We start from the raw sequence: 21,965 nt of genomic DNA, 5'->3' as shown, positions 1-21,965 counted from the left end.
AATACCTAGCAGCGAGACTTAAGTGTTAAAAACTTTAGATGTAAAGAGCAGGAGGAGATGGAGCAGCAGTCTGAACCAGGGATGAGGGGAGGTTCTTCACAGCAATTCGGAGAGAAATACAGAAACTCACTGGTAAGACAGTGTTCCCTACAATTCAGTATTCCCAATGATCAGACAGGTAGTAATATATATTCGCTTCTCTCTCTCTCCTTAATAATGGTTTAGTTTGACTAAACTGCTTCACCCCAGACACAGAAAAAGGACAGAAAATACAAGAGCAAAAGACAGATAAAGTTGTAAACCTGACATGTTTGTCTTCTCTAAGGTTTCTATGACAGGTGGTCTACTTAAGTCTAAAACCACATCCAGGGACGCTTGGGTGGCTCAGCAGTTGGGTGTCTGCCTTTGGCTCAGGGTGTGATCCTGGAGCCCCGGGATCAAGTCCCACATCGGGCTCCCTGCAAGGAGCCTGCTTCTCCTTCTGTCTCTGCCTCTCTCTTTCTGTGTCTCTCATGAATCAATGAATAAAATCTTAAAAAAATAAAATAAAAATAAAACCACATCTGGGTGCCAAATGAAATGAAACTTTTCACCCCGAAGGCCCCCTCCAAAGGGCTGAGGGACTGACTTTAGGATACCCACATTGCTAAGGCGTTACCTAACTTCTGAAAAGAAAGGATTTTCCCAGGTCCTCCTGTAGCTCAGTCTAGCTAATGCAACTAAGAGAAAACAGTCTGGGGTTACCTGATTTTGCCTGTTTCAAAACATTACCACAGCAGAGAGCAAGGTGCCTCCAGTTCTTGCCGCTGAGGTCCTTGGAGCCATTTCAGATGAGCTCATCTCAGGACCCAACAGCAGCAGCTTTCAGGCAGTGAATGGTGCCGCCTGGGGACGTATCTTTGGTAAGCAAGATTGCAACAGAGCAGGCAGTTTACCGAGGGCAGTGCTGACTCATGCGAGGCAAAACTCCTATTTCCCAAACAACCCAGCCTCAGCCAACCACTGCAACCCAGAAAAGCAGAGGCGCCCCACTGATTTTTTTTTAATCGAGTGCTGATAACTGGGGGCACATATATCATTCCCTTTCTGCTGGTCGCTCAGCTGCCCCTGGAGCCATTACCTGGAAGGCTCCACTGGTCACTTTCTGAAATTTCATTTGAGAACAGCCTGGGGGGCTCAGGACAGCAAGATTACTGAAGGTGGCAGCAGGTTCACAGCCCTGAATATTTGCCCCCAGAGGCTGATAAGGAAGTCACTTTGCATTTACAAATTAGAACATCTGGGTCAGAGGAAATGGGGAACTTGCCCAGTCATTGCTAGCTGGTCAAATCATCAGAGTGAATTTTTGTCAGCTTTAACCAGGCTTACCGTTCTTTTTTTCTCCAGCAGACCATCTCTAACCTCTCTATTTCCTTAGACAATGCAGAATCTCTAATTAAGAAAGAAGTAGCAAAAAAAAAAAAAGAAAAAGAAAAGAAAAGAAAAAAGAAAAAAGAAAGAAGTAGCTAGGGATGCCTGGGTGGCTCAGCAGTTGGGCACCTGCCTTCGGCCCAGGGCATGATCCTGGGGTCCTGGGATCCAGTCCCACATCAGGCCCCCTGCATGGAGCCTGCTTCTCCCTCTGCCTATGTCTCTCTGCCTCTCTCTCTCTCTCTCTCTCATGAATAAATAAGTAAGTAAGAAAGTCAGTAACTGAAGGCTTTAATGAGCTGCCACACACAGCTAAAGCTACATTACCCACATCACACCTACCGGATGCTCAAGGAATCCAAGAGTCTGCGAAAACCGTATTAACACTTGCTTTTATTTTTTTTTTAATTTTTATTTATTTATGATAGTCAGAGAGAGAGAGAGAGAGAGGCAGAGACATAGGCAGAGGGAGAAGCAGACTCCATGCACCGGGAGACTGACGTGGGATTCGATCTCGGGTCTCCAGGATCGCGCCCTGGGCCAAAGGCAGGCGCTAAACCGCTGCGCCACCCAGGGATCCCAACACTTGCTTTTAAAAGAAAAATCCCTAAATCTCTGTCAATTCTTATTTATTGGACAGCTTATTAAAAAATCAATTCTAGAATGACTGGCTCATCAACCACTATTAATTATTATTGAATTTGCCCTGACCAGCTAGAATGGACTTTGGTGCTATATAAAGAATACAAAAGATGAAGTCCTTGCTTTCTGTGGTGTTTTTTTTTTTTTCTCCTTTTGACAAGAAAGAAATTAAAGTTCATATCAGAGCCTTCTGTTCTCTGCTCAAAACTTCCCACAACCATCAGCTCTTCTACAGCATGGGCGTTCCTAGCCCTGTCTGTCCTTCAAGGCAGGTCCATATGGAATGAACTCTGGATTTAGGGGCCAACCCCACTTGTCACTTAATAAATAATTACGTGCAGGCCGTCAGAATTTGGGTTTAAAAACTATGCTCTTTAATTCTATTCCTTTCAAGGGGCTAATTTAAAAAAAAATTATTTATCCAACTGGCTTAATATCCCTTAATCACATTATTCCAGGAGGATAGCCACACTAAGTTTTATAAGGTTTTATAAAATGTCCCCTCTTTTCCTCCCTTTCAGTGTTTTCCTTTTCAGGAAATGGCAGTGTTTAAAAAAGTTTTCCTACAGTATGTGTTAATTAGTTCTTTTCAAATGATAAAAGCATCTTTACAGCAGTTGGCAACCATTATCTCATGGACCACACTTTAAAAAATATTTCTGTAGTTGATGATAAGTCACAAACATTCTAATATGGCGCAACCCTCAATGCATACGGTATGGACAAATAGGAAACATCTTTTGAAAAACACATTATTGTTAGAAGCTTCTGGTGCATTCTATGTATTAGTAAACTTTAAATAAGGAAGAGAAAATTCATATGGTACTGTGCCCAGGTAGTAAATACGAATTACACAAAGAGCAACACAAGGACCAGAGCATCAGATTTTCCTGATCCTGCTAAAATAAACACCATTTAGCGGGTGAGGAGATTGTCGTTTCCCTGTTTGGGATTGTATACAGTTCCCATCTGTTTCCCCAAAATATAGCCATACCCCAATCCAGTTCCTTCTTTTAGGATGGAAAGGTTGAGGATTACACTGGTTTAGGGCTTTAAAAAGAGGCTAGGGCAGCCCCGGTGGCTCAGCGGTTTAGTACCGCCTTCAGCCCGGGGTGTGATCCTGGAGTCTCACGTCGGGCTCCCTGCATGGAGCCTGCTTCTCCCCCGGCCTGTGTCTCTGCTTCTCTGTGTGTGTGTGTGTGTCTCATGAATAAATAAATAAAATCTTTAAAAAAAAAGAGGCTAAATCTGGGCAGCCTGGGTGGCTCAGCAGTTTAGCGCTGCCTTCAGCCCAGGGTGTGATCCTGGAGACCCAGGATCGAGTCCCACATCGGGCTCCCTGCATAGAGCCTGCTTCTCCCTCTGCCTGTGTTTCTGCCTCTCTCTCTCTCGGTTTCTCTTGTGAATGGATAAATAAAATCTTAAAAAAAAAAAAAAGAGGCTAAATCTGAACAAATGACTTCAGGCACTTGAAGTTTTATGGGGTTATATGAAAACAATGAGACAATATGAAAAATAAAAATAATTTGGCTTTGTGCTTAGTAAGTTCTCTCAATCCATTATCTTAAAACTCAGACAAGTGGGGTGCTGGGTGGCTCAGCGGTTGGGCACCTGCCTTCAGCCCAGGGCCTGATCCTGGAGACCAGGGATCGAGTCCCACAGGGAGCCTGCTTCTCCCTCTGCCTGTGTCTCTGCCTCTCTCTGTGTCTCATGAATAAATAAAATCTTAAAAAAAAAAAAAAAAAACTCAGACAAGTTATTCACCATCTAAAGGTCCATTTTATGGGTGGTCACAAGAGATATTCAGTGTGTGTATTAAAATTTGCACACACTCATACTCACTGTTTTTCTTGAACAGGAATACATAATCCCATTTATAGGCCACATTTTTTTTTTCCTGCAGGAGATCTAACTTTATAAACAGCAAATAGGTGTCAAAAGAAAAATAAAAATGCTCACATCTCAGGATCCTTTAGTCTTCCAAATCCATGGAAAATTACCAAATACAAAAAGATACACACACCAGAAGGGAACTACAGTGGGGGCAGTAAATCAAGAAGGTATTTTTAGCTTTATTGAGTATTTGAAATTTTTTTTGTTTTGTTTTAGCAAGGACTACATAGTCAAATATTACTCGGTAATTTAAAATTGGGTTAGTTTTAAATTTTTTACTGTTCATGAACTAATCTTTTCCCTTTCTCATTCTTTCCTAACAGCTCCCTTTTACCTATTTTCCCCTCCCCAACATCCTAAATGATACTGCACATTTATTCTTTTTAGCAAAATTAAACTTATTTATACCCATATCCTTTTTCTTACTTAGAAGGGTAGAATTGATAAATCAAAGTTTCCAGGAAGGAACCAGTGGCTGGCTATCTCACCTTGTTGAGAATAGGGACATTACCAAATTCTAATCTTTGGAGTTCTAGGATCTTACAACTTAAAAAAAAAAAAAAAAAAGAAAAAGAAATAGAGCACCTCCTCTTCAAAAAAGACAAATGAGCATCAACCAAACATCTAGCATCTAATAAATCACAGAAATTAAGCATGAAAAATGAAGTAAATTTTAGGATACTGGAGAATCCACTCTGGGGTACTTAACAATCAACAGGGGTGCTTATTGAAAATGATTATTTCCCATCCCAGTCCCTCAGACATTCTGGATTAATGCAAGTGGAGAGAGGCCTCAGAATCAGAATTTTCGGGCAGCCCCGGTGGCGCAGCGGTTTAGCGCCGCCTGCAGCCTGGGGTGTGATCCTGGAGACCCTGGATCTAGTCCCATGTCGGCTCCCTGCATGGAGCCTGCTTCTCCCTCTGCCTGTGCCTCTGTCCCTTTGTCTGTCTCTATGAATAAATAAATAAAATCTTTAAAAAAAAAAAAAAAGAATCAGAATTTTCAATAAGAATCTCCCTCTCCCATGTGATTCTGATGCAGGTGGGCCTTGGATATTTTGAGAGCCCGGTCATACAGCTATGTTCCCTGAGCACTGTTCAAAAATGAAAAGTTTTGTTTTAAAGACCACCAAAATGAATAGTAGTCTCAACAGAGTAGGTCTTAGACATAAGTCCCCTTACCCACAAGAACTAAACTGTATTTATTTTGTCAATTGGACCGTTATTTTCTTCAAGCCTCCAGAGACAATTATCCTAACTACTCTTAAAGATTTCAGCTGTCACCCACAGTCGTTATACAGAGACATTTTCACACCTGGGATGCAGTAGAAAGGGCTTAATGGAATTTTTATGGCTGTGAAAATTAAAGTTCACTTGATTCAACAGAATAGTCAAATAAAACAAAGGATAAAACCTCCCCAAAGGCACAGGTTCAAAGTAGAGGCTTTTGAGTTCCTGATGAGGCAGTTTTGCCCAGAAATTCAAACCATGGGATGCTATATAGCTCATATGTCTTCAGAGTACCCAAATGCCAACTTATCACCGCAGCATCAGCCAACGCAGGCTCCCTGTAACATTTGGAAGCACAAACCTCCTGTATAAAATGGCCTCTCCTGGGAAACAAAGGCTGTCGCCATGGTGGGGATCATTCCATCCTGGGGCCAGAAGGACCAGGCTGTCCGTTTAATCTTTAACGAGCCACTTTCATGTTCAGATGCAGAACTGGCACAGGGTGAGGCTCAGCCTGCCTCACAGCACTTGGCCGCACAACACCCCCAGAGCTGCGTAAGGGCACGCGAAGTCAGTCTGTCTCCACTGGTACAGTTACCAGGATCTGTCCTGTAATATAATTGTGGGGACCTAATGATCTGCTGCAGTGTAAGAGTTCAGAAAGGTATCCAATATCAAGGGTGCGGCAACTGCCTACCTCAGGCACAGTGAAATACGAGATCCCTAAATGTTAGGGAATTGAAAAAGTAGCAAGCCTGCAGGAAAAGGAAGAGTACAAAGCTGACAGGACACAGGCTGAGGTCCTAATAACAAGACGGGGGGAAAGGAAGTCAGTGACACAACCAAACTGCTATCCTGGGCAACTCACTCTGGAAACCTGGCAACAGAAATCTTGGAACCATTCGACAGTGTAACTTTCTATACAAAGCTATTTCTTCTTCATCTCCTCTCCCCCGCCCCCAGAGCTGCTAATACAGAATGGCAGGAAAAGGCCCTTGTCATCCAATTCCATCACCTGAACGATTCCTATAGCTTCATAACGAAGTGACTAGTAAGCACTGGTCCTACCCCCAGTAACCACCCTCCTGCCCATGCTCCTCTCAGAACAAAGATTCTATCATTCAACTCTGCAGATCTCCTGAATTCACAATTCTTTACTGTGTGCCTCTGGATTCTTCTCCTCCTCAAATACATCCACACATGCTCTCTTCTTTCTCTCTACTCCCTGCCACCTCCCATATTCATGCCCTGCCTCCAATAACAAACTTCCTAACTTTTCCCATTGGTTTCCACTAAAAATGCCACAAGATTAAGTTACCTTCTCGCAGGTTCCCAAGACTAGGTGGCCTTTGTTGACATGTGTTTCATGTGCATGGGTAATTTCTAGCCAAGTAGATAAGGTTACCTGTTCACCTACAGTTAATCTTCAAACTGGCTTATGTAGGCTATGGAAATAAAAGGGTAAGACTACACAGCTTGAATGTCCCATGAAGGTAATCAAAATAATGGAAGACAGAGAGAAGGGGAGGGGGAGGGGATTTCAAAATAAAGACTGAACTGTGCATTTCAGTAGCACTTAAGAAAACACTTCATCTGACTAAGCACCTGATGAGCAGACGAATACCCAAAGGACTGTACATTTTCCAAAGATTATTTTGCTCACAGTTCCTGCTTTCTTCAAGGTTCATAAAATCAAACTTGCATTATTTATAATAAAATGGATAGGTAGATTCTAATATCCAGAATTCTACTGATTTCCTTGCAAACCAAGCTACAACCTTGTTTCAACTCAAGCCTATGTAACAGGGAATAAAATATATTCTGTTTAGATCTTTCAAAGTTATCTCTCATCCCTTTTATAAGGGAACACTACCACCAAAAAAAAAAAAAAAATCACAGGGAAAATGCCCATAATACATGCCCATTGAAAACAAAAAAGCATTAGTAGAACAGCAGTCGGGAACCACACATAGAATACACATGCAGGCATCCCTGGGTGGCGCAGCGGTTTGGCACCTGCCTTTGGCCCAGGGCGCGATCCTGGAGACCCAGGCTCGAATCCCACGTTGGGCTCCCTGCATGGAGCCTGCTTCTTTCTCCCTCTGCCTGTGTCTCTGCCTCTCTCTCTATCATGAATAAATAAATAAAATCTTTAAAAAAATATATAGATGCATATGAACATAGAGTGAAAAAAAAAGATACAGGGGATCCTGGGGTGGCTCAGCGGTTTGGTGCCTGCCTTTGGCCCAGGGCGTGATCCTGGAGACCCGGGACGCCTGCTTCTCCCTCTGCCTGTGTCTCTGCCTGCCTCCTCTCTCTCTCTCTCTTAATCTCTGTCTTTCCTGAATGAATAAATAAAAAAATAAAATCTTAGAAAAAAGATACAAAACCTACAATTTAAGAGTCTAGAATCAATGGGGTGCCTAGGTGGCATAGTGGGTTAAACCGTCCGACTCTTGATTTTGGCTCAGGTCATGATCTCAGGGTTGTGAGATGGAGCCCTGAGTTGGGCACAGAAAGTCGGCTTGAGATTCTCTCCCTTTCCCTCCCTGTCTCCCACCAACTCTCCTGCAGCGCTTGTGCATGCCTGCGTGCTCTAAGCAGGAAGGAAGGAAGGAAGGAAGGAAGGAAGGAAGGAAGGAAGGAAGGAAGGAAGGAAGGAAGGAAGGCAGGCAGGCTTTTTTTAAAAGTCTAGAACCATTTAATAGTAGTTACTTCTGATAAGGACAAGGTTCACTTTCTGTGTTATATGTACACTTCTGTGCTATTTTAGTATTTTAACATTAGAGGCATAAGATAATTAATTTTACCAGAAATAGGGTACCTAAGATTACTTGACAAACAGTTTGAACAAGCTAACAGGGCCATTCTAAGCCAAATTTTCAGCATATTGAAAGCTATATTCATTGAGGCAATTTTTTTTTAAGATTTATTTATTCATGAGAGACACAGACATAGGCAGAGGGAGAAGCAGACTCCTAACAGGGAGCCCGATGTGGGACTCGATCCCTGGACTCTGGAATCAGGCCCTAAGCTGAAGGCAGACGCTCAACCCCTGAGCCACCCAGACATCCCCACTGAGGCAAATTTCTAAAGAATTAACCAGAACTTCATAATTTGGGGATAGCACTATTTGTTCACCATCATTGGTAGCACTGTGCTAGAAGTGATGCTGTGGTAGGTACTATGAGGTAAAAGGAGAGATTCTCAGGCTCACAGTTCTTACTTCCCCCAAAGTGAGTCTTGGTTGGTCTCCCTGTCTCAAGGAAACCACAGCCAAGGAATTAAAGAGCAAATCAACAGACCACTGAATGCTGTACAGAGACAGCCACACAGTGGGCTAACAACAAGATGGCTCAAAAATCTTTGCTCTTCGTCAGTCAGATCAGTCTTACCAAATTATCTGATGAACTTAAAAACCAGATATGCTATCTAGTAGAAAAGCTAAAATAAAAAATGTCGACAATACCAAATGCTGGCAAGGATGCAGAGAAATTGAATCTTCTACATTGCTGGTGGGACTATAAAATGGTAAAATGGTACAGCCACTCTGGAAAACCATTTGGCAGTTTCTTTAAAAAGCTAAACATATATTCCCCATCAGATTCAGCAACTGCATTCCTGGGCACTTAACCCAGGGAAATTAAAACATATGTCCAAAAAACACGTGCATGCAAATGTTCACAACAGTTTTTTTTTTTTTTATTTTTATTTATTTATGATAGTCACACACAGAGAGAGAGGCAGAGACACAGGCAGAGGGAGAAGCAGGCTCCATGCACCGAGAGCCCAACGTGGGATTCGATCCCGGGTCTCCAGGATCGTGCCCTGGGCCAAAGGCAGGCGCTAAACCGCTGCGCCACCCAGGGATCCCTGTTCACAACAGTTTTAAGCTGGAAACAACCAAAATGGCCTTCAGTAGATGAATAAAGAAACTGTGGCACATCCACACCATGGAATATGACTTAGCAATAAAAAGGAATGGGCTATTGCTACACACAACTTGGATGGAGGGCATTGTGCTGAGTGAAAAACGCCAATCTGAGAAGGTCATGAATTGTTATGATCCATTTCCCTAACATTTCAGAAATGACAAAATTAGAGAGTGAGAGAACAGATGGCTAGGCTGCCAAAGATTTAGGGATGATGTGACAATTGCTCATTCCACTGTCCAATCACTACAGAGAACTCAGAAAAGCGAAAAGTTTGTAGAGCAGATCACATTTCTTATTATTTTGCAGTCCTTACTATGTGGGGGGTGGGGAAGGACACGGACTTTTTAGGTATGGATCAATTGCTGGCCCATTGACCTGAAACACATTTCAGGCACTACCTGTGCCCCACCCCTCCCCTCCCTGCATTTCCCCCAACCCTCCTCTCCTTTCGATCTGAGCTCCCCTGGAGCCACAAGAAATGAACCAAAAGGCAGAAGTAACCAGTGCAGAGTGAACTCTGCTGTAGTTCCAGCTCAGCATTCAGCCAAAACTGTCCTGCTTGAAATCAAAAGCATCAAAACACTGCAGCAATTAGACAAAGAAATTGTGAAAGATGTGGTTACACCAGGCATCTCACATGTGACAGGCTTCTTAACCACAACTAGCTTTTCTTACAAAAGTCTTAGGAGCCTCCAAAATGTGAGGCAGAGGTTAGCAGAAAAACTTTCAGTGACGCGCTTCCTCTGTGATTCTTCGGCCAGTCCTCACAGGGCCCTCCTAGTAAGGGAAGCAGGACACAGATCTCAAGCCCAGATAGCAAAGTTTTACTTTCTATACTGATCAGGGCTTCTTCCTGAAAGTGGCCTGTCACCATTTATGCCACTATCACTTACAACATGAGGCCAGAACATCTATACATCTTATGTATAAGAGAAGGCCTACTGACAAACAGGAAGACACTCCCTTGACAAGAAAAAAAAAAAACCTGAAAAATGAACTGCCACCAATGAATTCTCTAAGCCAATGCTTTAGCTGTTTAGTTGAATGTGCTTAAGGGTGACTGGTTTATACATCAAATATCATTATAATATTAGAATTAGGAATAAACAATACAACAATCCTTCAGTGCTAACAGAACTAGAAAAATACCTAACAGGTATCACTAATATCATTTTTAAATCACATTCCACACAAGGAGGCCCATGTATAATAAAATTTCAGGGCAGCCTGGGTGGCTCAGCGGTTTAGCACCTGCTTTCAGCCCAGGGTGTGATCTTGGGGACCCAGGATCCAGTCCCTCATCGGGCTCCCTGCATGGAGCCTGCTTCTCCCTCTGCCCTCCTCCCAACCCCCGTGTCTCTCATGAATAAATTTTAAAAAATAAAATCTTTGAAAGAAAAAAAAAAATTCAAAGCCCACTACTATATGAAATGGAACCTAGTTCTGAGGACCTACTACTCTGAAAAGTAATCATCATAGATGAGACAGTGTAGTGTGAGGCCACTATACCCTAGTGGTTGAGAGCTTGGCCTTTACAGCCAGAAGGGTTCAAACACTGTGTGGCCTTAGGCCTATCACCTAACTTCTCCATGCAGTGTTTTCATATCTGTGGAACATAGATACTAGGACCTACAACTCCTAAAACTGTTGGGAGAATGAAATAAGTTCATATAGTAAAGTCCCTGCACATGGCCAGTACACAGTGACTGTTGGTAATTTTTTATACATGTAAAATATGGCACAAAGACAAGTATCACACAGCAAAAGAAATGTTAGTCTTACACAAAACCCTCTTCTACTTTTAGACACAAGTAAGCCTTCTCCTAACTCCCACCAAAGAATGCATACAATTCCATTCAGAAAAAAAGTATCATTTTACACAACGGAATGAGTAAAATAAATCCTGCTGAGCAAGCCTAATGTTTCCCAAGCTCTCATGGGCAACATATGATTTCAATAGGAGAAGGGGGCTGTTTTGTAAAGAAGACAGTTTTATAACATCTTACACTAAATGAAATGTTCAAAGTGAAAATTCAAGGCTTTCACACAGCAGGCACAGACTTTCAAAACATCTGTACCCCCATTCATGTTCCCCATCCTTCTTTCCTAATCAAGGTTGTAATAACCAAAGTTCTCTGTAGGCTGGTGGTACACAGGCTGACAACATGCCATCCTACTGAATAGTCACTAACGGGGAAAGCCAGGCCCAGGGAGTCAATATTCTCTTAACAGCCCCAACTCCCACCCCGCCCCAGTCAGAAAGGTGAAGTTTGTTCTAGAGACACTTAAAGTTTTGATTTAAAAAATCTAGACACACACACACACACAAAATCTAGACACAGTACCATACCTTTCTTTCTCCATTTCTAGGCTTCCCAACTATTCAGGGAACAACCACAGACATTTTGGAATCAGAAACATAAATTGTTTCCAAAAGTGTTCAACAATGCTTGTCCAAAGGCCCCAGTAGAGCTGGTAATTTAGACAGCTGTGCTAGGAGCCACAGAAGCCGCATTTTCTAACTAGTATTGCTTCCGAACAATTGAAACTTTCTCCAGTGCAAAGTCCAGACACAGAGAACAGTGTTCTTGTGAACATCCACAACAGTTTCATTTTTGTTTAACCACCAAAATAACAGCTCCAATAATCTATCAAGTTTGACATTTCATCCAACTAAGCAATTCGACTAGGATGCAAAGCACGCAGAGATACTTCCCCCTGTTCCATATCAACATTCATTTTGATATTATAGCAATACAAACAACTCTTGTGCCTAGACTACTTATAAAGGTTTCTAAAAAGCAAACTTCAGTGCCAAAAAAAACCTGTACACCCCCAAATTTTACTTTCTGTCTTCTACTTTTAAGCAGCTTTATTAACTATGAGTAAAGGCCAAGAAGTTGAAAACTCCTTTTTAGTATTTAGTCAAGAGGTAAATATCCCTCCTGATTCAGGCACCAAATTCAAGTTTTTTTTTGTTTTTTTGTTTTTTGTTTTTTTGTTTTTGTTTTACCAAATTCAAGTTTTATTGCCTTATTCTTAAGCATATTAAAAGTAAGCATCCTTCACCTAATTTCCAAGTAGTAAAAATTGTGGTCGTGGTCTAGCAAATCACCAGGCAATACTTCTCTCCCCAAGTAGGAATGGGAGTGCTCAGCTGGTTGCTTCATCTACAAGTAGCATAAGGAAGAAAATGATCTCCTCAGTACCACTCAGAACAATGCTATTCAAAGTGTCTTAAACTCCTGTGTGCCTTAAATCCCTCCACTGCAAAATAAAGGCAGCCCCCTAATTACAGAATTTCTCAACATCACCACCATCATGGTAGTCCTTGCCATCAGAATCCCAAATTTCAGTCCCAAACACTCTTGATTCTCTAGGTCTAGGCTAGGAATCAGAAAACTGGATTTTTTTTTTTGCAAGTGCTCAGGAGATTCTGGTCATGCTAAAATTTGAGATTAGCAATAGATGATGTTACCAATGCTTTTAGAAATAAAAAAAGGTCATCATTTGTGCATAATCCTCGATAAAGAAATTATCTTAGGTAAAGAATATTTTTAAATCAGTATATTAAAACTTATAGAAAGCATATCTTAATATGCTTTTATAATATTTGTAAAATGTAACAACAAATTTCAACTTTTTCCCCATTTTATTTATTTTTAAATGTTTATTTGAGAGAGAGCACTCAGCACATGCAGTGGAGGGAGGGGCAGAAGGAGACAGAGAATCTCAAGCAGACTCCCTGTTCTGCACAGAGCCCGGTGAGGTTCTCACAACCCTGAGAGCGTGACCTGAACCAAAATCAAGAGTTGGTCGGTCCCTCAGCTGATGGAACCACCCAGGGGCCCCTATTTATTTACTTATTTGGTAATGTCTACACCAAAAGTATGGCTCAAATACATGACCCAGAGATCAAGAGTTGCAAGCTCCACTAACAGAGCCAGTAAGGTGCCCCAACTTTTTCCCATTTTAAAAAATGATGTTGTAGGAGTAGTGCCTGGCTGGCTCAGTCAGTGGAGCACGCAACTCTTGATTTCGAGGTTGTGAGTTTGAGCCCCACATTGGGCAAAGAGCCTTAAAAAAATTGTTTGGTTGGAAGGAACAAATGTAAATTACACGCAAATATTTACATTCTATGGCATCAAAAACTGCTTTCTTGACATGGTATTTAGAACTCTTGAATTTTGTACCAATCCCTCCTGAATAAAGCCAGTGGCTTATTTTTATGTTTGTTTGTGTTTCCACAAGTAACAGTCCAGGTATGGACAGCTTGCATCTCAAATAAAAGCCAACTGAGATATAATTGTCAATGTATTTTCCTTTTTTTTTTTTTTTTTTTTTAATTTTTATTTATTCATGATAGGCACACAGTGAGAGAGAGAGAGGCAGAGACACAGGCAGAGGGAGAAGCAGGCTCCATGCACCGGGAGCCTGACGTGGGATTCGATCCCGGATCTCCAGGATCGCGCCCTGGGCCAAAGGCAGGCGCCAAACCGCTGCGCCACCCAGGGATCCCTGTATTTTCCTTTTTAATATTAGTTTTGGTAGTACAAAAGACATGTTGATCTGCTATATGAAAAATTTTATCAAATAAATAATATTTAGGAAATTGATGGAAGATCATCTGGAGGCAAAGTCGCAGAATTAAGTATAATTTTTATGTCTCCCATTAACAGGTTGGCTCACTGTCCCTACTCATCAAGCTGCAGGTCTGCAACTGTGTCAACAATCCAGAGTTAGGAACCACTGAAATAGGCCAGTGGGCATGGGCGTGGACGATTCAGAGTCACCTGGAGTGCTGGGTCTCACTATATGGTGAGGGGAGCAGGGAAGATGGAGTGGCCTATCAAGCTCTCTGGGAATATTCTAACGCTCCTCTCCCCATCTATTTTATAGCAAACACTAACAAAGATAAACTTCAGCTCATACTCTGAATGATCAAGCAAACTCTTCCATCAGTAAATGAAACGACCAAGAATGGTGCCTGAATCCAGTAGTGCCTGAAAGGTAGAAACAAAGGTAGACAAATGTGAGAGAAACTGAAAGACTAAGAATTTTCCACTGGACTGTGCAAGTCTGAGCACCTGCACTCATTCCTCCCCACCTCGGTCAGCCCCTAACTCACCCTCTTCACCTCTCTGAAAAATCCAAAATGTCCAAACAATGGCTGCTAATTTGCAAAAACAATTCCTCCCTCTTCCTAGAATCATCCTTGACTGCAGATTCCTCAAACCAGCTGAACTTCAGCTGACCCACTCCTGCTAAAGCAAGCCCTAGAAAACACTCTGCTCTCTTTCTCCAAACTAGAATGCTCCTTTTGTCCAGTATTTTCGAATAAAGGCTTATGCTCTGGTGAATCTTCCACACCATGTAAAATAATAATTTAGCATGGTCAAGAGGAAGTATAATTAATTCATTGTGGGCCCACTGATTCAAGACTTAGGGAAAGGTTGGAAGCAGAGAGAGGATGAGGTTCGGTTATTTCTCAGGCAGGTGTCTTAATCATTACTAAAATTAAAAAAAAAAAAAGTAAGAATCACAGAAATGCTGGAGACAACACACTTCCCTATGTATTTTAGGATCTAATATATTGATTCCTGTGCCGTAAATCTATATGCATGAGATCTGGACAGAGATTGAAAGATTTCCAAAGCAAATGAAAAGAGTAAACCACAACGAGGACCAGGACGGGGTGGGAGAGGAGGATGCTACATTTACTTAAGAAAAGCTTTTTTTTTTTTTTTTTGCAAGTCTTTTAACATAATCCAGCAGTTGCAAATAAACAATGGGTGCTGATTACTAACGAATTACATTTAACTACTCAGAGTCCAGCAGAGCCTCCAGTTAGCCAAACTTCCTGAAAGTTTCAGGATGACTAGGCACCATTTCTTTCTTTAAAGAGGATCAAGGCACTTAAAATGTCTTCAGCAATCAGACTGGCTCCTGGTAGTTCAAGTGGGGGTGGGTTCCCCTACTTTTAGAACTGGGCCCTGGTGGAAAAAACAGCTGTCCCAGGGCACCCTGACCACTCTACAACCCAGAAACAATGAAATCCACACAATTCCAGCAAAAGCATGAGTACATTAAACCAGGAGAGGAAGGCCTAACCTGCAGCACCGGTAAAGGGCAGTTTTAAAAAGTCAAGTAGCACTTACTCAAAACAATTTTGTAGAAATGCAAAAGCAACATGGGGCATGACTGCTGAAAAAGGCTGCTGAGGGAGCGAGACAGTTTTGCTTATCTTTTTTTTTTTTTGCTTATCTTTTTATAGGAGAGGTCAATGAAGAAATTACCAGACCAAGGTCACTTTCCATTAAAAAAAAAAAAAAAGTTGGAAGCCTTAACAGGAGATAAAAACCAGCGTTAAGTCATGACTCCGTGAAATCGCAGCCTGGTGAGAATCTCTCCAAGAATCCTGTAGGAAATGAAGTGTGGATTAGCGTAATTAAATGTAAAGTCTCCTTGAGAGCAACTTCTGTTCTAAAGACTAGAGCCATTTCTGTGAAATGTATCACAGAGAAATTGTGAAGAGGATTTGCCAGGCATCACAGCTTTTCCACTCTCACATCAGGTCTGCAGACACTATGATCTAAAAAGAACAGGGCAGTGATTTGGGGAGGGAATTACATAATACACCTTATCAGAGAAAACCATTCCATTCTCCTGTCTTTGCAAAAGTTCATGGGCTCATGTAAGTGTAATATACTTCAGGGTTTCAAAAATTACACACATTGCCCTCCAAAGAGATGGAGGGAAAAATATAATCACAGGGTAAAGGCCAAACATGGTCTCTTCTGAATGCTTAAATAGCCAATTATGTGTCTTAATACATTAATTCTATGGAGAGAAAGAAGACTATTACAGGAAAGTTGAATAAGACATCTTAAAAAATGTACCCTGGGGCCTAAGTCCATTCAACTGACAGTAAAATCACCCCCTCGAAAAAAAGCAGTTTGATGCAACGTCTAGTATTTTAATTTCCCAGCTGCCAAGAGAAATATATAAGGAGCAGAAATTAAACTAATTATGTCAGCAGCACAGTGAACAAAACTTTAATTGTATTACACACTAGTTAGACATTTGCTGAACAATACAAAGGCCCTTAAGGGTAGAAACTTCTCTAGAATATAAATGATCCCCAATCAAATGACAAAAATTAGTCTGTTTAGGTAATAAACGGATTCGTGGTTTAGATATAAAATTTCAACCAACATCATAACTCAATATAAAAAATATCTAATATAAGAAACAAATCTCTAAAATGGCTTTGAATCACTCTCTGATTTACATATGCTGTATCATTAATAGGTCCTTTAAGCCAGCATTGTACTAATCAGCTTTTTTAAACATCCTGCCTACAAAGGGGCCTATTCATTTAGCTGGGAGACAGGTGTTAGCAACCAGCAACCTCTTTTAGCCTGGAGTTTCAGGGGCCTAGCCTGCGATTATTGTGGCATGATTGGCAAGTCGAAAGCAAGAGCACTTTGAAAGATGGGAAGGGAAGAGAGAGGGAAAGAGAGACAAAAGACACCAAAAGGGAGAAAGGAAGATGAGGGGGGAAAAAATGGATGTCAGCTACCACTTCACGGGGCCACCCTTAGAGCCTCCTGGCCTAAGGGGAGTGCCCCGGCTACCACCCAGATGGATGACAGATACACACGGACAGTAACTCTGGATATATGCCTGTGCTCCACTCATTCAAAAATGTTTTTGAATGTCCTAGGACTCACTCTTCTTTATCCCTATCATCCAGTTCCTAACTTCAGTCCTCACTCTCTCATAGACTCTTAAATAAGAGTTGTGGGAGTAGATACTCCTGGAAAGAGTTGAGAGAAAGCAAATTCAGAAAGACATCTTCAGCCTTTGGAATAAAGATCCTAGCAGAAAAGTAGAAGGGAACATTCATGCAGTTGCCTGCAACTGCATACATAAAGAATAATACGTTCTCTCTTTTAAGCCCTGTAACAATCCCAGCAGGTATTATTCTCATCTTGGGGATGAAGAAAATGAAGCTGATGGCAATTAAGGAAGGGGCCTGAAGTAGCATGGCCAGGAGGCAGAAGAGCTGGGATTCATAACCAGATGTGTCAATTTCCTAAATTGTTAGGCTTTCCCCAAGTTTAATTCCTTAACATATCGTAAGTGCCCTGATTCTGTTTTAACGCGGATGGTTCTGTACTTCAGCACTTTTTCTTCCTTCCGGGAACTCAGCAAAGGACCTGTGACTAAACTGTATTGACTATTAAGCCTCCATTATTTTCCATAAGCGCTTCAGCTACGAAGCAGTGAAACATCTGGCAAGTCGGCTTTATTTTTAAATTCTACACGCGGAGAATTCCCAGGCACCCCACCCCCACCAACACTGATCATAACTAGATTCACCTACCAATTCCGACCTCCAGTTGTTTCCACATTATCATTCATTTGTCCACTCAGGAAATAAAGGAAGCTACTTTCACCAACCCTCCCTCATGACTCCTGATAGATAATACAGCAGTGGGGTGGGGGAGCCTCTCTGTAAAGTAATTTACATAAAAGTTATAAAAGCTCTTTGTTATCTGTCATGACTAGGAAATGGGCTATTCTAGCAAATCAAACATCCTGGATAACATAATGATGGCTTTAAAGGGACAACCATTTATAAAGAATTTCAAAGCAATGCAACAGTGGCTCCCAAACCTGGATGCTGATCAGAATCACTTGGGGAGCTCTTTGGAAATAGAGGCCAGAGTGTTGTTTTTTTTTTTTTAATGTAGATTCTTGGTCATCGCTTATCCACTCAATCAAATCTCCAGGAGGTGGGGCTGAGAAATCTGTACTTTTAAAGAACCCCTTAGTGACTCAGCTTCGAACTGCAGCTTTCAAGGAATGGCTGGCTGGCTGGCTTTTGGGAACTCCTTGCAATAAAACACACTAAAAAGGCTAAAAACTGCACTGAATACAATGAGACCTTCTTTTGCTGATTCATTAAGACTTTAGGATCTCCCAACAGCTCTCGTTCCTCATTCACTATTGGTCACTAGTCACAGTACTGGAGAAACCAGAAAGGAAAGGTTAAGATTTCACATTGGTACAAAGCTGGAAAAACCAGATTTGGTTTTTCTAACAGATTTTAAAAGCTGGTTTCCCCCAGAGGATACATAACTTTTATGCTTGCTTTAAAAACGAAAATGTTTAAAATCAGGCAATAGGATTCTGTTTAGCTACAATTCAGAACGTTAACAGGCCTAAATGCATCAAAAATGTGCAACATTCAACCTGCAGAAGCAAGGAAACTTCATGACCATCTTAATTAAGAGAAAGGAAGATAATGGGTTTAAACTAAGAATGGCATTATAGGATTAGATAAAACCACTGTCTTGACCATGCAACTGATAAATCCTGGAAACTGGGAGAACTGAGGCCTGTGATTCCTTCCTATCTGGGATAGCTTTCATGTGAAATGTAACAGAATAACCTATTAAAAGTCCTATTAAAGCTCTTAATATAAAACCATGATACAAGAAAATGACCAAGTCATTTCCCTATTGAAGGAAGAGGGTGGAGTTATGTTTGTATATAAAAAGATTGTCCTTGTGTGTCAACTAACTTCAGTTAAAAAAAAAAAAAAAGCTGACAAAAAAAGGTAATAAAAAATAAAGACAGTCCTTAAAAATGCTAAAATCTTTCTTACATAAACACAAATAACCAAGGGCACCTGGATGGCTCAGTGGTTGAGTGTCGGCCTACTGTTAGGCTAGGTCCTGAGATCAAGTCCTGTATTGGGCTCCCTGCAGGGAGCCTGCTTCTCCCTCTGCCTATGTCTCTCTGCCTTTCTCTCTATGTCTCTCACGAATAAATAAACTTTTTTTTAAGATTTTATTTATTTATTCGTGAGAGACACACACACACACACACACACAGAGAGAGAGAGAGAGGTAGAGACACAGGCAGAGGGAGAAGCAGGCTCCTGCAGGGAGCCCTGATGTGGGACTCGACCGCAGGTCTCCAGGATCACACCCTGGGCTGAAGGCAGGCGCTAAACTGCTGAGCCACCGGGGCTGCCCAATAAATAAACTCTTAAAAAAAATAAAAAAAATAAAAAAATAACACACATGCAACCATAACCAATAACCAAACAAAAACAATAACTAGTAACCATTACCAAACCAGTAACCATTACCAAACAATAACAAGGAAGAAGCTAGTCCCTGAAGACTTCACCAATAGCTAGCGATTTAAACTCTGTATTCTCATTAAACTCTAAATTACTACTTAGCTCTGTATTGCAGGGGTGATGAGATTCCAAGGTGCAGAGACTAAAACTTTCATTCCCAAACAAAAACACTATGGCCAGTACAAATTTGATAGAAATGTCTCTAATCTACCATTAAAACAATAGCAGTATTAGAAAAACAATAGCAGTATTAAAGGTTCTATTATAAGAATAAAAAAAATCCGGGTGGGATTAGGCTCCCCAACACTCCTTAAGTTTCTGTAGGTGTTTTCAGAAAGTCCTAGGCACAATACTCTTACAGATGGGTGTGGCTATATTAAACTTCACAGTGGGGATCCCTGGGTGGCACAGCGGTTTGGCGCCTGCCTTTGGCCCAGGGCGCGATCCTGGAGACCCAGGATCGAATCCCACATCGGGCTCCCGGTGCATGGAGCCTGCTTCTCCCTCTGCCTGTGTCTCTGCCTCTCTCTCTGTGACTATCATAAATAAATAAAAATTAAAAAAATAAAAATAAACATCACAGTGAACATGTTAGGGAAGAAACTGTGCCCTTTTTTGTTATTTTTGCCTTCTTAAATGCTGGTAACTGAAAATGCTTTTTCCATGCTTTTTTTTTCTTAAGAGGCCTTAAAGATGTATTCCTATTAGATGGTGCTAAGCAGTTAGTTGTGTCAATCTACCTGGCCGTAAGAAAGATTAAAAACAAATTAATTCCTAGTCTGAAACAGCTTTTTCTCTGCATATTATTTTAGCAGTTGGTTAAATGAAGTCAATATAGAGGATTTAAAACACTTGATCCCAGAGGATCCCTGGGTGGCTGAGTGGTTTAGCGCCTGTTTTCGGCCCAGGGTGTGATCCTGGAGACCAGGGATCGAGTCCCACGTTGAGCTCCTGGTGCATGGAGCCTGCTTCTCCCTCTGCCTGTCTCTGCCTCTATGTGTCTCTCATAAATAAATAAAACCTTTAAAAAAAATAAAACACTTGATCCCAATATAAACAATCAGAATAACAGCTGTCTACCTGACAAATCTGGAAGTTTTTAGTGGGCTGATCCTCATAACTAGATCTAGACATTAAATGTGTGTCCTACATTACATGGAAACTTTAAGCACAACTGAGGTATTACATGGCCCTCCCTGCCACATGAATCTGCAGTTACACACCACTTCCAAACTGAAGAAAAGGACCCCTCTAAACCGCCGGCTATGAACTGTACTCTCAAGTCCAGAATTATTAGGAAATATGCCATAACGTTTCAGAAATACTTGCCATCATGATTTTCCTTGAACATGAAAGAGAGCAAGCAATCAGGAAAAAAAAAAGGATAAAGAAGTTGTCAAACCTGAAATCCCCTGAAGAGAAAGGAAGTAACACTACAGCTCCCAGCCCTGGGACTCTGGATTGAGAACTGGGCAAAGCACCGTGTTCCCTTGCCTATTCCCATTCCTAGAAAAATGGCTCGATAAGGGGACAGCTCTGGCCGGCCACGCTTCGGTCACCTGGCCCGTCCCTGGGAAAACCCCAAGGCTCCCCAGACGGCGCCAGCAACGAGAGTGATGGGAAGGCTTCCCCGTCCTCCAAACGACCCGCACACGGGATGAATAAGGGACGTGCCGCCTTCCCGGGGGCCACACGCACCTGTGGATGGCTGCTCGTTAGGTCGCCGCGGCCTTCCGCCACGGTGCGAAGGGGCAGTCGGGGGCAAAGCCCTACTGCCCGGCAACTCTTCCCTGCCGTAGGCGGACTGGGAGGAGCTTGAGACGCTCCCCCGTGGTTACACGAGCAGTTTTCTCCCACTAGAACGAATGACAGACCGACAAAAAGGAGAAACGACGCTGCCGTTCCTCTGTCCTGCCAGCGAGAACTCGAGCTCCGGGACGCCCTAGGCCTGGCCAAGGCCCGGGGCAGCCGAGGCCGAGAGGCCCCACCGCCCTTCTCCGCCTGGGCCCCCGGCGACCTCGCACATCCCCTCGAGCCCACGGAGGGCGAGGCCCCCACGAGGGAAGAGTGGGCGGAGGGCCGGGCCCACGCTCTCCAACTTCTCCCCGGGCCTCCAACTCCGGCCGCCTCCCGCGAGCGGCCCCGGGGCTCCTGCCGGCAGCAGGGGCGAGCGCGGCCCCCTACAGGCCTGACTCAGTTTCCTCGGCCGCAAGGACGCATCCGGCCCCGAGGCCAACTGAGCCGGCCGGTGTGCAGGGCGCCCGGGACCCTCGACGACCGCCGGCCCGGGGCCCCGCCCCTCAGCCGAAACGCCCGCCTCGAAGGACTTTCAATGGGACAGGTGCGAGCCGCCCCGGGTGCGGAGACGCCCAGCGACGCAGGGAGTCCCGGGCCGCGCCCCGCACGCAGGAGGCGCCTCCGGACGCGGCCCCGCGACCCCCGAGGCCCAGCGGCGACCCCGCCCAGGCCGGGCCCCGCGGCCCCCGCGGCCCCCGCGGCCCCCGCGCCGCCGCCGCCTCCTCACCTGCCGCGCCGCCCGCCCGCCCGGTCCGCACCTGGGAGGGGAGGGGCCGGATCCGGGCCGCGGACGCCTCAGGCAGGGGGGCTCCGGGCTCCGCCGCCGCCGCGTCTCGGGGGCTGAGGGGCACTGGGGGGCGGCCGCGACATCCTCCCGGGCGGCCCCAGGAAGTCGGCCC

The 21,965-nt window shown here is 43.3% G+C and overlaps 1 protein-coding gene across 13 annotated transcripts in view; it reads right to left on the bottom strand.

Annotated features, from left to right (window-relative positions):
* The window catches only part of RFFL (ring finger and FYVE like domain containing E3 ubiquitin protein ligase), an 84,134-nt gene extending 62,171 nt beyond the window's left edge, over positions 1-21,963 (bottom strand). For 2 of the 13 annotated variants that reach the window (XM_025440496.3, XM_035720977.2), the window contains exon 1: positions 17,500-17,690. In XM_025440496.3, coding sequence (XP_025296281.1) covers positions 17,500-17,533 — 34 coding nt within the window. In that variant the 5' untranslated portion in view covers positions 17,534-17,690. Of the gene's footprint in view, positions 1-744; positions 900-11,460; positions 11,605-17,499; positions 17,691-20,967; positions 21,529-21,793 lie in introns of those variants that run through there. The other 11 variants (XM_035720978.2, XM_025440489.3, XM_025440492.3 and 8 more) reach the window with 10 other exon arrangements.
* Between the last annotated feature and the right edge of the window lie 2 nt (positions 21,964-21,965).

The sequence above is a fragment of the Canis lupus genome, chromosome 9 (genome assembly GCF_003254725.2).
Source record: "Canis lupus dingo isolate Sandy chromosome 9, ASM325472v2, whole genome shotgun sequence".
Taxonomy (NCBI): domain Eukaryota; kingdom Metazoa; phylum Chordata; class Mammalia; order Carnivora; family Canidae; genus Canis; species Canis lupus.
Note: the sequence above shows the minus strand (reverse complement) of the source record. Positions and strands in the feature narration are given on the sequence as shown.